The 17131-nt window shown below is 38.4% G+C and overlaps 1 protein-coding gene across 3 annotated transcripts in view; it reads left to right on the top strand.

Annotated features, from left to right (window-relative positions):
- MSRB3 (methionine sulfoxide reductase B3) overlaps positions 1-17131 on the top strand; it is an 82045-nt gene that overhangs the window by 37673 nt on the left and 27241 nt on the right. For all 3 annotated transcript variants that reach the window (XM_030960564.1, XM_030960562.1, XM_030960563.1), the window contains exons 4-5: positions 677-754; positions 9745-9773. In XM_030960564.1, the coding sequence (XP_030816424.1) occupies positions 677-754; positions 9745-9773 (107 nt within the window). The remainder of the gene's footprint in view (positions 1-676; positions 755-9744; positions 9774-17131) is intronic.

Genomic DNA, 17131 nt, shown 5'->3' with positions numbered 1-17131 from the left:
TAAAAACAAGCTGCTGAGCACATAGGCTTTTTGTTGGGCTAGCGCAGCTGATTCGTATTAGGTGAATGACCTCCTAGCCTTTTAGATTGTTAACTTAGAAAAATATTCCCTTAAAGCTGGAATATTGCTTTTCAACTGAAAATATAAGGTGTGCACAGCTTGAAATCCTGGACCAATTATTTCATTTTCAGCTACAATGTCTGTGCCGCCCAGGCAGCCGGCGTTGGCCTGACCCAGCACCACAGCTCTGCAGCGCCTCACACCTCTCTCCACTGCAGCCACCGAGCCCTGCACGCGGCCCAGACATGGACACAGCGATGTGCGGCAGGTTGAGCTACATGCCAAACAATCCGTGTTTACCAAGACTTGACATTTCACTTGCCAGATAGGGGAAGACTTCTGTTTTATCCTTTTTGGTTTTGTTGTTGTTCCAGCCTTTGAACTATGGGACAATTTGCTTCCTTTTGCATGATGCGTAACATCCGAGGCACACTAACGAGGACATTCCCCTTTTCCTGAGCCTGCTTTATTTGCTTCCTTTAATAAAAAACATCTGCCAACTTAGAAATCGTGGGCTTCTTCTATAACATTTTTCTAAAAACTCAGCTACTTTAAAAATTTTAAAAAAAGGAATTCCTTTATTTAATTTTAAAATGTGGTGTTGTTGTTTTCCCAGTGCCTTTGAGGGGGAGTACACACACCATAAAGCTCAAGGAATATACAAATGTGTTGTTTGTGGAACTCCTTTATTCAAGTGAGTATGCTAAATATAGTTTCGAGATTTCTGTCTCTTAGGTTATGTATAATCTTGTATATATTTCATACATAATTGTATAAGGTCATTTCATAAAATCACAGAATGGTAAAGTCATTCTGCCTTTTAAGGAATACAAAAGAAGCAATGTAAATAATGCTGTAGTAAAATTAATCTTATAGCAAATATAAAAAATTAGGATAAATAAGATAGGAAGATGACATTCAGGTAAAAGAGGAAGTATGACAGGAAAAAAAATTAGTAATTTTTTTTTCTATATGCAGCTCTGCCGAGTAATTGTAACAGTCTTTCACTGTGTCAACCAATACTGAGGTTTGTCTGTTAGAATTACTTACAGGTAGCTTTAAGAGATACCAGGTGGCAATGCTGAATTTTACATACAGCATTTTAGTTTGTGATGGAGAAAAAAGTAGATGCATTTTTCTTAGAATTCAAGCAGTTAAGAAAACAAAACTGTGTAAAATTTCATTACTTATTGAATTTCTATTCATCCAAATTAGCACACATGGAGAACTGGTTTAAAAATACTCTTTAGAAGTACTGTGGGAATTATAGCCCTAAATTTGATGCTAGAAGCAGTGCTGATTGAATTCCCTTGATCACTGCATTGTTCTGCACAGATTCAGTTGTTGTTTATGTGCTTTTTTTATTTCTGGCTGCTTGTGTTCATTCTGATGAAGAATTTAATTTTTTTCTTTTTTCCCCCTCAGTTCAACCTAACTTAGTCCCTTGTACTTAAAGAGGTACCTTTAAAAGAGCATGAGGCAGGATGGTCAGGATAGCACTAATAGTACAGAATATTGTGCCAGTAATAGGTTAAAGAAAAATACAATTGATGTAGTTCTAGAATCACCAGATGTGGTAGTGATAGTTGTCCTCAGGAGACTGTCTGTGAATGAAAGAAGCACCTCATCTCTGTAATGTTTGATTCCTCTGTCAGAAGGACTACCTGCAGAAACTGGTAATAATGTGAATCTTTTGGGTTGAAAATCTGATGGTTACAGACATAGCCAAGACAATAGTCTCATGTCATATGTTACTATGGTCCTTGGCTTGCGGGTGCAAAGTACGGATCCAAACTCTCCATAACTCATTTTTCTACTCTGCTGCTTAGACATTCCACTGCTTACTATAGCTAAATCTTTTGTGGGGAGATCCTGGCTCTGTTGAAGCAAATTCATATTTAGCAAATGAATACAATGGAGTTGGGATTTCACCTTCTACCTTCAAGACTGGCTTCCTTTCTATCATCTGATGGAGAAAGAGTAGGGGTTTTTTGTGGGGTGAGTTTTGGACAGCAGTAGTATTCATACATTAATGTGAACTAGTTTTCAGTTGCCTTCAAAATAGTTTTATGATGGGGAAAAAATTGCAATATGAGACTTATCTGTGATTATCTCAAGTGTACAGTTTGTTCTGGCATAGTCTTGAGTTAATGAGTTGGATTTCTCTTTTTAAAATGAGTTATATGGAAATGTCTCTGTTTTCAGATTCTCTTTGAGACTCCTGTGGATTTTATGGGAGGAAAGAGAGAAAGAGGAAAGTTATTTTTTAATTTTAATAATTCTCAGGCCAGTGGGCACCTGAAGAAAACACCTGACCTATTGTGTCCTGAGAGTAGACTGGCCTTAACTCAGTCCCCCCAAAGTCTTTGTGTTGCCTTATGAAGTCTTGCTACCTCTGGCCTACATCTAATTCAGCCAGTTTTTCTGAAGTGGCTGACAACTGTGGGAAAAAATGCAGAAGCCAGTAGGAGTCCCTCTTCTTTTGTTTATTGACCTCAAAATATCAGTATATGATGTCTTCCTCAACCAGTGAAGATAGATTTCTGAATCTTGGTCACTGATTCAGCCCAGACAGCTAAAAAAGAGTGAGAAGGAAACATAGATAAGAGAATGCAAAATACACGCTTTTAACATTTTCACCACAAAATGTAAATTACTGAAGTATTTCCTTAGGAGTAAGATAGTAGTACAATACAAAGAAAGTCTATTTGCTCATTTAAAATGTGAGCAATTTTTGTGATGGTGTGGAATTTTTTTGGTGGTTTCTTTTTGTAATTTCCAAATAGTTATCTGAAACTTGCATTTACATTTGTTTCTCATTGATGTCCATTAATTTTTTTGTCTTTAGTCGTTGTAATCTGTAAATATATATATTTGGACTATGGACCTGTCAGTTTAACTAGGAAAGAGACTGGAGCTTCAGCAGTAATATTAACAAACTTCAACTTTTAACATTTCTGATTTATGTTGTTTCATTACCATGTGACACATGAGGTCAGGGAACATATGAATTTTACACTCCAGATGAAAGACCTGTTTTTTGGTAAGTCTTTAAAATAGAACTTTGTCTCTATCACAAGGAAGATAAAAGAAACAATTAGGAATGTCACATCTCTTCATCTACCTACTTGTACTAGTGTTATGAGAAACCTCCCAAGCTTTATGGAGGACATGCTTTAACTTTTTCCACAATCAAAGGTGCCTCACACATAAAATGCATAATCATGCTATTGAATCTTATTATTCCATCTCTGAACTTTCACGCCATGCAGTCTCCTACATCCCAGTACAGCTGCCTAAAAAAGCAATAAATGAGAGAGCCAATAAACTAATCTCAAGAATATCCTTTCCTGCAAGCCGGTCCTTACGCAGTTTTGTGTTACACTTACTCCAATCTAGCTGTAGGCTTATGCTAAAAGAGGGAGCCCTGCTGCCCCCACCTTTCTCTAGGGTGTTTTTTCATGTCTTTCTCTTCACTGGACCTCACCTGGTGCGGCTGGAGCATGTCTCAGTGCAGAACTTGGATCTGACAGACAACTAATAAGCCAAAGAAAAAGTCCTTATACTTATCAACCATAGACACTTGTATTAATTTTTTGTCAGCCACATTTATCATGGCTGGACAGTCTCCACAGCACGGTTGTGTTTTTCTATATCAGTTCACAAAGAGCCACTGATGCCACCCAAATCCTCAGTGTTTTCTAAGGCCAACTGCTTTTGCAAGGTTGTGCCTACTTTAATTTTTCAAGGCACTTTCTTATACGTTATTCAAAAAATACCATTCTGTCCATAGCCATGGAAACAGGAGGTTAAAATGGACCTGAGTGAAATCCATGACTCGTGCTACTGCCATAGGAGACAATCTATTCCAAATTTAATAAACTATGGTCATGTCCTTTACCATATGTATGGATACTGATTCTAGTATGAATTTCATTGCTGTGTTCAGTGTAAAAGTACAATGCATTATTTGTAAACTTTTAAGTCTGATATATTTTTCCCTTGTTTGAAATTTACTCTGCTTTGTATTGACTGTTCATCAGTCACTCTGCTTGGAAGAAGTAATTTTCAGCTGGTTTTAACCTCCTTTATGATTTACTATGTGCACATATGTACCTCAAGTAAAAATCAGGTAGGGTAGATTGTTATGGATTATGACTGCAAAAGGTATATATTTCTATATTTATCTGGTTTTAGCTCTCACATTAAAGACATTCTGTCTCTCTGGACTGAACTTACCCAGAGACTCTCTTCACCATCACTGGAGGTATATAATGACATGTAGATGTGGCACTTAGAAACAAAGTTTAGTGGTGAACTTGGCAGTGCTTGATTAATGGTTGTACCTTTAATGATCTTAAAAGTATAGTCCAACCTAAATAATTCCCTGATGTTAAAATGCTCATTTTGAATTTGGCTTTTCATCGGTATGCAGAACAGAATGTATCACATCATCTGTCAATAGTGAATTTTTTTCTTCAACCAGGCTTGTTAAGGAATTAATACAGTGTAATGCTGACTCTATGTCAATCCTTCTGTAATAATAAAACTGTATCATTTAATCTATTTGCCAATTTCAGCCAGATTTTCCAGGGAAGTAGTTATTAAACCTCAAAGATACTAAGTCCTTAAAGCAGTAAGAAAATCAGGAAAGAGAGCATACTCATGCTCTCTTTGAGGAGAGGTCTGAACAAGAGTTCAACTATGTTACTAGATTATAGCAGATAAAATTATTGTAAATAATATATATTGTTGTATTATAACTGAGAATCCACATGAGCGTTGAAGAGCGACAAGCATTGGGGATGTCCAGCTCTGGGAAATATCTGTTACTAGTTTTGCTGCCTGAGACACCACAGGATCTGTCCCCCTGGCCACAACACAGCAACAAGCCCAGCTTTGCTCTTTCTGCTTGGTTCTTAAAGCTTGGGGACTTCTCAAATTCCCTGATGGTGGGGGTCTTACAAATTCCTAAGTAGTTACATCAGGTATTTATTTTTACATTGGAATATTCCTGCATTTTTCTTTCTGGAACCTTGACTTTCAGGAGCTTCCAGAAGCTACCTGGAGCTTCACCTCATGAGTATGATCAGTGACTGCTTTCCAAGTAATGGTTTACATTTTCAGAAGGGTTATGTTTATACTTAACAAATTGGACAAAAGTCTCTTCTCTGGCCCTAGAGTCAAGTGACCAGACATGGCTTGCATTTTTAACATCAATTCCTTACTCTGAAACCGAGTGACCTGGTTCATTCTGCTTTTGGGGAATGGTCCCTGGCCTGCAGTTTGTCTAGGTCCTGTCTAGGGTTCTCATCAGCATGATAAGGGCCAGTGCAGTGTCCAGGGATATGTTCACAACTGAGCATTACTGTCCTGGCCTTCTTTAGCTTGCTAGCAGTGCTGCAGCAGGAGCACAGATACTGCAGCTAGGTATATTCTGTACCACTGGGAGGCAAACATGGGAGAGAGAGGATTGATTGTATCCTGATCAGTCACCTGGACCAGGACGTGGGCTGGCTTGGATTGCATCAGGAGCCTGCTAGACCATCATCCCTTCAGCAAACTGCCCATGCTAATATGGAATAAAATTCTTTGAAAATCAAATACCAAAGGTGTAAGGAGAGAAAACAAAGCACTCTCACATGATTTATAGTATTCTCAAGCATGTTCATAAGTCCTTTAAGTATACATGGTACAATCATTAATACTAATACTATTACAAACAACATGGTAACTCTCTGGACTAGAATATTTTTTAACTATAGGCTAGTTCATTTAGTACATGTCCATTTTCCTGTAAATATGATCCTACAATGATGCATCATCTTTATGACTGTAACAGATCTTTATCGGTCCTTTTCAGAGAGAAGTAGTATATTGAATGTCTGCCCCTACCAATGTTCTGTTTAGCACACTTGAAACACAGCCTTGCAAAGGAGCAGCCTGGTATAAACTGCTAATGCAAAGGCCTAGTAAAGCCAAGAGGAATAAATTACTTTTTCCATGTTAAAATGCAAGGATCAGAACTGCAGAGTACTTTCTGAGAGAGTTGTGGGACTTCCAAAGGCTGTTCCCTATGTTCCCTCAACAAAACCTATACAAACCTGTTAAATACTTCATCATGAAAGGTAAAAGGAAAGGCAGTTGTAACACAGCAGCAGAGATTCTGCAGTAAGTCCTCTTTCCTCTCTCTTTGACAAAGGCCTGCTTCCCTGGCAAGTAGCAGATCTGTGTTAACTTCAGCTCTGCTGTGTCTGTTGACACTGCAATTTGTGGCACTGAACAGCTGCAGTTTAGTCATACTTAGTAAGGCAGTAGTTTAAAATTCAGACTATAGAAACACATGATGATTATCATTACTCCATTTCTCACTCTTTCTTAGTACTTGGAAGATCTGGTATATGAAGTCTTTTAGAAAAAACAGGTAGAAACCCTGCACCTCTTTGCAGTACAGATAAAATGACTATCATATATTCTATTGTTTGTGTTTGACTTAATTATTCCTGGCACCTTTGCAAGTATTGTGCTTAGCTAAATCTTTCCAGTAGCTCACCATTTCCTTGCATATTGTGTGTTGGTAGCTGAGCCTACTTGACATTGGTATTGCCATGTGTTGTGTGTATTTGAGCCATATCGAAGTTAGAAATGAATAGCACTTTATAAATACCCTCTTGTTCCTCTTTATGCATATAGACTCCTTTCCAAAGATATGTAGGAATGATTACCTGGCTTTCAGAATACTCCTTTATAAGAGACAGAAGTAGAGAAAATATGCAGAAAGCTATTATGTGTTCATTTGGGGGTGGGAGGGTGGGGCATGGTGTTAGGGTGCTCCCCTCTGGTTGTGCTAATTGATAAGAGACAATTTGTACAGTCAGGACCTGGCTATGTAATGTGCATCTTGCCTGGTAGGATGCTTAGGTTGGACATCAGAGTATGTGCTATGGTAACAAACAATGTACTGAGGAGTTTTTTCCTTCTAGTTAATGTAGCTTTAAAAGTATAAAGGAGTCAGAGTGAATATTTTTGTGTGTGGCAGAACATCCCTTTGGAATGTACTTTCAGTATTTAATTTTTTCCTATTTAATGACCATATTTTAATTGAGCATTTTTAACACCTATGCACAATTAGTTTCTGACATTTTGCCTAACATGCTGTTGAGAAGCAGATATAAATCCTGGAAGAAGGGAAAATGCTGCTTTCATTAAAATGGCTGTAAGCTTTGTCATTCCTTCAAGTAGCCAAGGTGACTGTGTTCTTGCAGACTGTTTCTCTCACATTTGCCACTAGTTGCTTATTTACAATGCTAAAGATGCTTCATTATTTTCTTCCACTTTTTCTGTGCCTTATTAAGATCTCTAACAGTTTCTGTAATATTGTGTCCTAAATTTTACATGGTTTTCCCAAGGGGAAATGGTGACCATAACACAGGTGACCCTCCTCCTCTTGATGGCTCCTAGTACTACCTCCCATGTTGTGTTTTCCTTCATAACTATTCTGCTGTTGCCAGACAAAGTTCGATTCATTTATCACTCCCATATCAGTTTTCTGATGTGTTGTCCAGTAATTTATGACTGTTTGGAGCTTTGGTACTAATTACAGTGCCCAGTGACCCCTGTGACCCTCCTCCCCATGCACACTCTGCCACCTTGGCCCTTGGGCCAGTGTGTTGAAGCCACAAATTGCAGTGCATATGTCCATAACAAGGCATTCAGGCTGAGAAGCAAGAGCTCTCTTTGACCCACTAATAGAGAGTGTCTACAGTTTAGGCAACGAGAAGTTGATTGTGCAGATAAACAGACGCTGAGGGTGCGATTCATACATTGTGTCTGACTATGTAGGTAGTGAGGTGCTGCTGATACTGTGATAAGCAAGAGAGAGTAGCATATGCAGGTATACAGCAGCTTGAGGAGAACATTGTAAATAAAACACCAAGTCGCTTTAATTCCAACTCAGTGGAATTTCCCCCAGGTTACCACATTTCACAGGGTGGGGACTTCATCCTGTGGTGTAAATACCAATTGAATTATACTGCCAAACTGAGCACGGGCTGGTGCCCTGGGAAGTTACTGCTGCTGATATTTGTGAAGGCATGTCAGCAACGTGCTTTCTTTGTTCAGTGCTTTTGGTGGTACTAAAAATATAAATTATGAAAATATGTCTTTTCCCTCTCACCTTTTCATCTCCCGAGAGTTATATTTAAGACAAAATATTGTGAGCACTGGAGGAAGGTGCAGAATGAGCAGGATGGGAGAAGAGAGTTGTTTCCTTTCTGATGACTTTAATAGTGTGAACCTGTTAATTTTTCAAATTATAATTGATTTTATATTTATTTGCTGTAGCATAGATATTTGGTATATAATTACAATACGAGTTATATAAAAATATAGACTGCATGTAACAGCATGTAGAAGCTTATAAAATGAAAGTTGAAAATAAATCTGCAGTTAGTTTTTGAGCTTCAGTTATTTGTTGCTGAAAAAAGAAGGACTGTAACTTCCCAAAAATACATCCCTTCCTTGATGCAATGTAGAAGGACCCAACATTGTGCTTCCTCCTTAGAATTTCTGGGGAAATGCATTTTGCTGCCAACGTAACATGCTTTAACAGGTCTCCTGCTGGTCAGACCTTGTGTCCTGCTGTGACAGCCATGGCCATGTGTGCAACTGATTGTAGTGGGCGATATAAATCTGATTGGAACATGCCTGTTAATTGGTTTGAGAGCTCAATATAGACAATGCTGTCTTGTAGCAGATTGTGTAGATAGCCCTAGTCGTAGGGTTAATTCTGCTTGACAGCACATCAGCAGCATCTTGAGTAATTACCCAACTTAAGTTTTCCCACAGCTGAATTGAGACCTTCAAAGGCTTCTACATTTACAAGTATTATTAACCGATATCTGAAACATGATGTTCCCACAAGGGCTAATTTTTTCTTCCTTTTATTAAATATACAGGTTATAGGGTTCATTTGCTAAGTGCTAAGCCCTTAGAAGAAAACACTACTTGTTAGGGAGAGAAAAATCTGCAGTGCACGACCAAAGCTAATGGTGCATAATGCACACATCATTGTCTTTTTGCAAAGACTTTAAAACAAGTTAAAATTTGGGTCTGGCTCCCTTCCTCTCTCCCACCCCCCACTTTCCACTTTTAAGAAAATCAAACCACTTACTCCTATGTGCAGAATGAGTAAATTGAAGACACACACAAACAAAAACCTCCTAGGATGTTGCACAATTAAGTACAGATCATTGGATACAATACATATGACATTAATGAAACGGTATTTGCTTCAAAAATAGATCGGAAACATCCATGAATGAATTAAATCCTCCTAATGACTTTTCAAAAATGAAAATGAATGGAAACTATTTAATTCATACAAACAACTGTATGCTATGATTCACAGTATATAATTTAATCCTAATTCAAATTTTTATTTTCTTCATTTAGTGATCTGCCTTTCAAAATATTTTCTTTGTAACTACAGCATATAAAACAGTAAAATATTAAAGATAATAGTCATTATTTGGGTTCAAATGCCTTTGAATGCATTAAATGTTAATGTACAGAGTTAGACAGTCTGATTAAAGATGGTATTTGCTGGAGGGATCAGTTTGACAAATGGCTTTTATGGCATAAAGCAGTTCTTGTAACTTATGATCTTTTTATTTTCTTTTTCAGGTCAGAAACAAAGTTTGACTCCAATTCAGGTATGTTTACATTTACAGTGTTTTACTGAATGTACACTATTCAGGTTAATCTCAAAAGAGTAGTTTATCAGTTCAAGTTCAGCTTAGTTTTAAACAAACTGGGGTAGGTCAGCCTTAAAAAGGATCTTCATTTCTCACCCTCTGAAAACAGCATTGTTACTGTGAAACATTTGCTTTCATTCCTTTCATTAGTTCCGGTCTCTTTACATTTTCCCAAAAGATGATAGAGAAGATGCATTTTACAACAGGCTTTAATTGATCCAGAAAAATTATAATACAAATAAATGATAATACAGACTAAATCAAATGGAGGATTGAAGTTTGAAAATGATCACTGCAATAGAGAAATGTTTTTCTTCCTGGTGGACAAAAACATTTTGTGGGAACTTGAAGTCAGTGCAGCCTCTCTGTCAGGAAACAGATGATTTGTCATCAAATTTTCATGACAGATGCAGGTACACAATGCATGCCAGACCAGTCTGTAGAGCTCAACTGAGGAGGATTACCAAAAAGCAGTCTCTCCCAAGATGTCTTTTTAAAGAATTGTAATGTGTTGTAGGGACTGGGAGGGAAGCAAAGGTCAGTCTAACAGGTTAATGTATATCTAACAAGACAAAAAACACAGGACAGCAAATAGGGGAGCACTTGGAGGCCAGACCAGATATCCTAATGCCAGACTGTTACTTATTCAGTTCACTATTCCTAGGTGTTCCTTAAAGTTAAACAGTAATAAATTTAAGAATAGGCTATTGTCCTGAAGCTAGGTGAAACGTCCATTGCTTGAAAAGGTAATTCAAAATACATTTTTTGTTAAGATGAAAAAGTCTGTTCTAAACAGGAAACCTGATATTATTATGGAAATTTTGGTTTTAGACTAATGTTATCGTCTATATAGTTTGCTTAATTCAGTGATTATAACTGCTTATAATGTTATGAATTTTACAATGTATATTAATCAGGTTGTTTATGGAATAGTAAGTTTGCTTTTATCCCAGTTCCTTTATTCCAGTGGGCTTGAAATGTGAGGCATTACATTGCTTTTTCTTTCTACATTAGATTTTATCTTTGGAATTATATGGAAGTGAAATCTACAGCAGGAAGCATTTAAATAGCCAATGCCTACATCTTGTACACTTGCATCATCTTGCTCCTATTATGATTTTAGTCTGTGGGTTTGAGGTTACTTGCTTTAAATATTTCTTGAATAAACTCTATGCTAAGATTGATTTTTGGATCTTGACAAAACAGAGGGATTGCATGAGGGACAGCTTCACACATTTTCTGCCATTACCCCCTTTATTTTAGTGCAGTTACCAAAACTAGGGTGTGGAGCAGAATGCCACATGGCTGCTTTTCTGCTAAAGGAAAAATGCTCTCTGCAGAGCTTCAATTTGCTTGGTGGCTTAAGCGACAAGTAGTTTTCTGACTCTCTTTTGAAGCAGTTCTCCTGTTAGGTACAGTGTTCTGGCAGCGAAGGCAGGGGTATGGCTTTTCCTAGGCTAGTGGTAAAAGTTTGGCACTATTGCAGCTGTGGTGTGGGCCTGCTCAGCACATGTCACCAGCCCTTTCTGCCCTGGGCTCCTGGTCTCATTTTAATCTTTGCCCCAAACCCCGTACTTGGAACAGAGAAATACTAAGGTTTAACCCCTCGGTGTCATCAGTGCTGTGTCTCTTGGCACAGGTTTCAGCTAACAGCCAAGGACAGATGTTAAAACCAAGCAACACCGAGGCTCAAAACCCCCTTATCATTGTGAGAGGTACAGCTGCCTTCTCTTCATGGGAAGAGCACTCAATTCTTCCACCAAGAAGCTGATCCTGACAGTCAGATGGCACAAGGACTCTAAGTTTCTCTTTTGTTCCCAATATGTAAGAGCAGAGGAGAAGTGAAGATACTGGCAACATCTGGTTTTGTTTCCCTACCAAAGAATTTGCTATAACTTTCCCAAACCAGACAATAATCCCAGACCTCCTGCTGAGTGAATGCACCCTGTACTCAAGGTGCATGGGTGATGGCATCCTTGTAAAAAAACCCCTTCTTTTGTGTGTGGGGGTGCAGTGCCCATGTGTAGCACCTGCATTACACAGGCCTTTGGAAAGTGTCAGTGTAGTGTTGGTTTAAAAAGGGCTGCTGGCATCTGAGTCTGTATTTATGCAACTTCAAGATTCTTGGAGACACCTTAAGGTATTTTCACATCCCTCATTTCATTTTGAATTCCCTAGGCTGTCATTCCTAAGTAAAGTAATGATCCCACAAACTGGAACAAACATGCTTTGTTCTCATTTATCTCATGTTACTCAAAACAGTTCAAGTGTTGAACATGAGAATGAGGTAATTTTATTACAGAATACATTTTTTTCCTATGGAGTTGTTCCACAACTATTGCTTGCTCTAAATTAACTCCAGTGTTAATTCCAGTTAACTTGCAAGTCTAGATATGCCCTTAATAAACATTTATCAATGCTTATTATACTTGTCTTTCCTAGAAATATATGTGAAGCATTGAAGAATTAAAAGAAGTCTTTCTGAAGCAAGTACAAAGTCAGAAATACAGCGTTTAAAGTACCCAGTAGGCTCACTGCAAATGTAACCCTGAAAATGTTGTTCAACACTGAAATATTAGACAAACATTGTCAAAGGAAGATTAATTGGAACTTGAGCATTAACTTAAAAGAAGGCTGCAAAATTCCTACAGTGATGATCAGGATTTATCATGCAAATAGCTATAACATCTGTAGGGGACACACATTCTTCATATCATGACTAACAGCTCCATCTGAGAAACTTCTTTTTCTCTGCTGACTCTTTATAAGTCTACAGCTGGCAGGATTTCTGTCTCAGAGACCATGGGGTTAGCTTCACGCTGTTACAAGATCTTATAAATGAAACAATTTTGCTTTCCTGTCATAATATGATAAATTCTACTGGTACCGAAAATAGATTTTTTTCTAACAAAGAACTTGAAAGCAAAAACAGTTGTAGGAAAAATATTTCTTTTTCCTCACAATTTGTTAGAGAGCAATGTAAACCACAAAAAACCCCACAGGTGAAACAATTTTGTTCTTATTATCAGTATTTAAGTGTTTAAAATGCTTATTGCGCTATGTGCTTGGTTAGAAGAGTTCAGAATTTAAGAATTATATTGGAATAATTAAGGAATTAATTTGAGAATGATAAATAGATTTTTGCTTTTTTAAAATTTAGAGTAAATAGGTGTTCCATAACAGGATGAAACTGTAGGTCTCAAAAGCTGTTGCTGAACACTTTAAATCCCATCTTAGTAATAGCAAAAATAATCTTAGAAAACTACCTCAGCATGCCCCCTAGTCACCAGGGAATGGTAATGGTGAATTTCCTACTGCCTGCTGGGAGGGCTGGAGTTTTCCTGGGGCATCTCCTGTACTATTTGCTGCGTCCTGCATGTCACTGTGGAGGTGAGATGTGATATTCAAGTTAGAGTGTTTGCAGTGAAATCATGGGCAAAAAAAATCCATTTTGTTCTGTGTTAAAAGGAAAGGACAAATTCATGGACAATATGCAAGGACTCCAGTGGAGTCTTTTTTGTGTATCTGTCACTCAGACCATGGAATGTAGAAAGTCAGAGAGCACAGGGTGCAAGAGGGACAGTCAGGGAAGCACCATGCTGTAGGAACATATCTGTGCACTGAAGAAAGAGTGCCCAAGGACATGCAGTGCCTTCAACTGTGTCCATCATCTGCTGTGCCAGCTTCACACTTCTCTCAAAAAAACACACATATCTCCAAGACCTGTTCTTCTGTCTCCCTGCTTCTACATATCAAATGAAATGTAAAGATAATGTATGTGATTTATGCTACTGTTTGTGTCAATAATTTGGAAACATTCCAATTAGTATCAGAAATTAAGATATAATAGCTGCCCATGCATCTAGAGGCTGTCCTGAGGGACAGCTACACATGAGTTTTTGTTGGATTCCTACTGCCCCAGCAGTCAAATACAAAGCAAGTCAAGGAGCCCCCAACGGTTCCTGGAATTTCTTTTGCCTGCCTTGTCTGGACTCACAGTGTCAGCCAGGGTCTCTGAAGGTCCTTTCTTCTCTCAGCACATTGCATTTTCCACCAGAATGAGTGTATCCCCATGTCTTCAGCACTGCACAATGCTGCCACCTCTATATCCCCATCAAGGTTCCCATCCTTTCCTTTCTTGTGTTTACTGGCATCTTTCCTTTAATGTGGCCACTACAGTGTACAAACTTGCAAGGCTACATGATTCAGCACAGGTGCTAGAGAACAGATGAACAAAATTATAAGGCTGGAGGTGATCAGATGTTTTCCTCTCACAAATTCCTCTTGGCTACATTTCCAGATGTTCTGCAATGGGCTATCCAAACTCTCTGTATCAGCCCTGATTTCCCTTAGCCTGTCATCAGTCCCCTTGTATGAAAATCATCAATGCAACTATTAAGAGTGTAAGGAATCCTCTGCCCAAGTAAGAGAGAAATGGATACAAAAAGGCATTTTGAAAGTGAGTAATTTTCACTGACCTTTACTACCAGGGAAACACAAAAGAAATGTAACTTGCCTAAAACCTTAGGTTGACAAAGCAGCAAGGTACTTAATAAAAACATGCATTGATCTAACTCATCAAAGATTTAAATACAGATTAAGACATAAGTTCCTAAATTTTATTGATGTCAGCTTCTCTACCCAGGTTGTGTTAGAGCAGTTCTTAATTTCTTCTTAGGAAGGCTAATAGTTTCAGAAACAGGGAGGAGAAGTGATATTTGGTGTTCTTAACAAAATCATGCTGGCAAGTTCAACAGTCATCGTACAATCAGAGCATTTGATTTAAAAGTATTAAAAGATCTCTTGCAGAATCTGTAAAAAGTGGCAAAATAAACTGTGATATTGAAGAACAGGGATGCTCCAGAGCTTTTTGGATGAGGTAAATGACCTCTTCAGGTTCTCTTTCAACTAAGAGGAATGATTTCCTTCTCTGTGGCCACCACCAGCTTGGATTCTTGAAAATGTGCATGAGCTGGCACAGAGAGATGGTGGGAGACAGTTAGTGCAAAAACAGGAACAGCAGCTCAGATGATCTTGTCAATACTTGTCAGTGCTACTTTGTTCTTGGCATTAAGAACTATTCACGCAGGTTGTTGGGGATGCAATGGCTGAGGAGCATGGCCAGTTGTATTTGTTCAGCAGCAAAACGAGCGTTTAGTCAGATGCAAACGGAACCATCTGGTGAATGTTTCAGGGCCATGCCCTGATGTGGATAATACTCCTGACTTGGAGTATTAGATGGCTGGGACATCTCACTGGTACATCTCAGGGAACTGTGTTGATGTGTGATAACTGATTATCACTTGCTTCTGTATCACTTGTAAAGCTCGGCATCATTTCAGTTGTGACAATCTGGCGGTGTTTGGCACTGCTGTGACCAGAACTGAGCTCAAAGGAAGTCTAGAGCTGTGTGAAACCATTGGGACAAGCACCACACTGCCAGCCTCATCAGTCTCTGGAAATGAGGAGGGGGCGAGACAATGGCATTCAGGGGTTACCCTGCTGGAACCCCCACACACTATGTGTCAGATGGCTCTTGGGACTTCAACAGCTTATCTACGGGATAGGCTGCAGCCACACACCAGGCAGAGGACCATGAGGGTGTTTTCTTCCTGTGCATCTTGATGAATTTAACAGGACAGGATCCTTATGGTCAATGTGTTCACTCTTGTTCTCACTATTTTCTCACTACCACAAAGTGCGTTTTCCTGTTTTGGATTTAGGCAATGTTTCATTAAGCACAATATCTTTTGTGGCTGCCTGCATGTTGTCCAAAACAGTGCATCTTCTGTTTTGGTTAGCATGGTTTATGAGGTTATGAATTTGAATGAGATGCAAGGTATTTTTATTTCTTCCCTCTGGATTTGTTAGAGGAAAAAGAAACTTAACATCTTGTTTGTACAAGATGATGAGAATGATATCATACAGTATTACTTGAAACTGGAATAAATTTGTTATTTGAAAAAAAAATGAGACTTTACAAACTAGCTATGTGATAATTATTAATGACAGAAGATTCAATAAAGATTAAAATATTTAATGTTTTTCTTTCATTGATGTAGTGCTGTAAATTTATGACCATTAAGAAACCATATGAAAGATCTGTCAGCTTTTGCTATTTCACATTTTAGTCTCTTATCAAAACTGATTTCAGTTTTTGTAGTACTAATAGTAAAGGGAAAAATGCAAGCTGCTTTTAATCAAACTGGAATGTTCAGTGATCACCATCACAATCTTTAATGCTGATCTGAGTATGAAGCAAAGAAGATTAACTTGTCTTTTGTTGACTTAATTTAGTGGCAACCACAGCCTTTAAGATGTAATGGTAGACAAGTTTGTGTCATACCAATGCAACTGCCACTGTACATGTGAGCAGCCATCTGTTTAGAATTAAGTCCTTAGTCAAAACACCAATGAGCTCTAATGCTGCCAGGTTAAGTTAGACACAATTTGCACTGAATTTTATATGAGTAAGGGCATCACAATCAGGTCTAATGCCACACAACAGTGAATTTGGTTACAAGGCCTGAAAGCATTTCTGAAAGGAAATAATCGTAGCCCTATGTGATTGGATCAGGAGTCTTACCAACCTTGCTTTCCACTGGGGGTGAATTACCATTTATTTTTTTGTACATAGTTGTCTTGCCTGCTTATTGTTCTTTTCAAAGTGGTCCCAACCTTTTCATCAGCCATGGTCCAGATGTCTGAACAATCTTAGACTGTATACCCCAATCCAAACACTGTGCCTACTGAGATCACAGACTCAATATTCACAATGTTTGATTGTTGTGAATAAAACTGAAGCACCTAATTTAGCACTAATCTTTTCTTTACTAGCTGTAGCAATGGAGGTGCTTTCATTTTCTGCATAATATCCCTTTCAGGTTATGTCTGTGTCTGGCTCTCACACAATCCCTGTGTGTCTGTGGAGCAGCGTTAGCGTTTCATTTGGAGGGATACTTTACGCTAGCTAGTACCATGTCGGTGGAGTGGGATCATCTCAGCTCACTGTGACTATCTACCTTAACATAGCCCTCTGAGCTTCATCTCAAGGCAGTTGGAAGAGATTAACATCCTCAAATGAGTTCATCCCTTCTGCTGGAGAAGTCTGTTTCAGGGTACGCTGAATCACCCTTTTGAGTGTCCATCAATTTTAGAGTTAGGCATGTAACTTTGATGGTTAAAGTCATAATAGATTATCACTGGAATGAATGTACCAAGAGTTGGGGATGAGTGGATGGGATCCTCAAGTAATTTTCCGTGTCTGATGCTGTGGAAGCTTAGTAGGATAAAAATCATAAATTTGAGAGAACTAC

This window comes from Camarhynchus parvulus, chromosome 1A, assembly GCF_901933205.1.
Source record: "Camarhynchus parvulus chromosome 1A, STF_HiC, whole genome shotgun sequence".
NCBI classification, from domain to species: domain Eukaryota; kingdom Metazoa; phylum Chordata; class Aves; order Passeriformes; family Thraupidae; genus Camarhynchus; species Camarhynchus parvulus.
The sequence above is the reverse complement of the archived record's forward strand: the minus strand, read 5'-3'. Positions and strand labels throughout refer to the sequence as shown.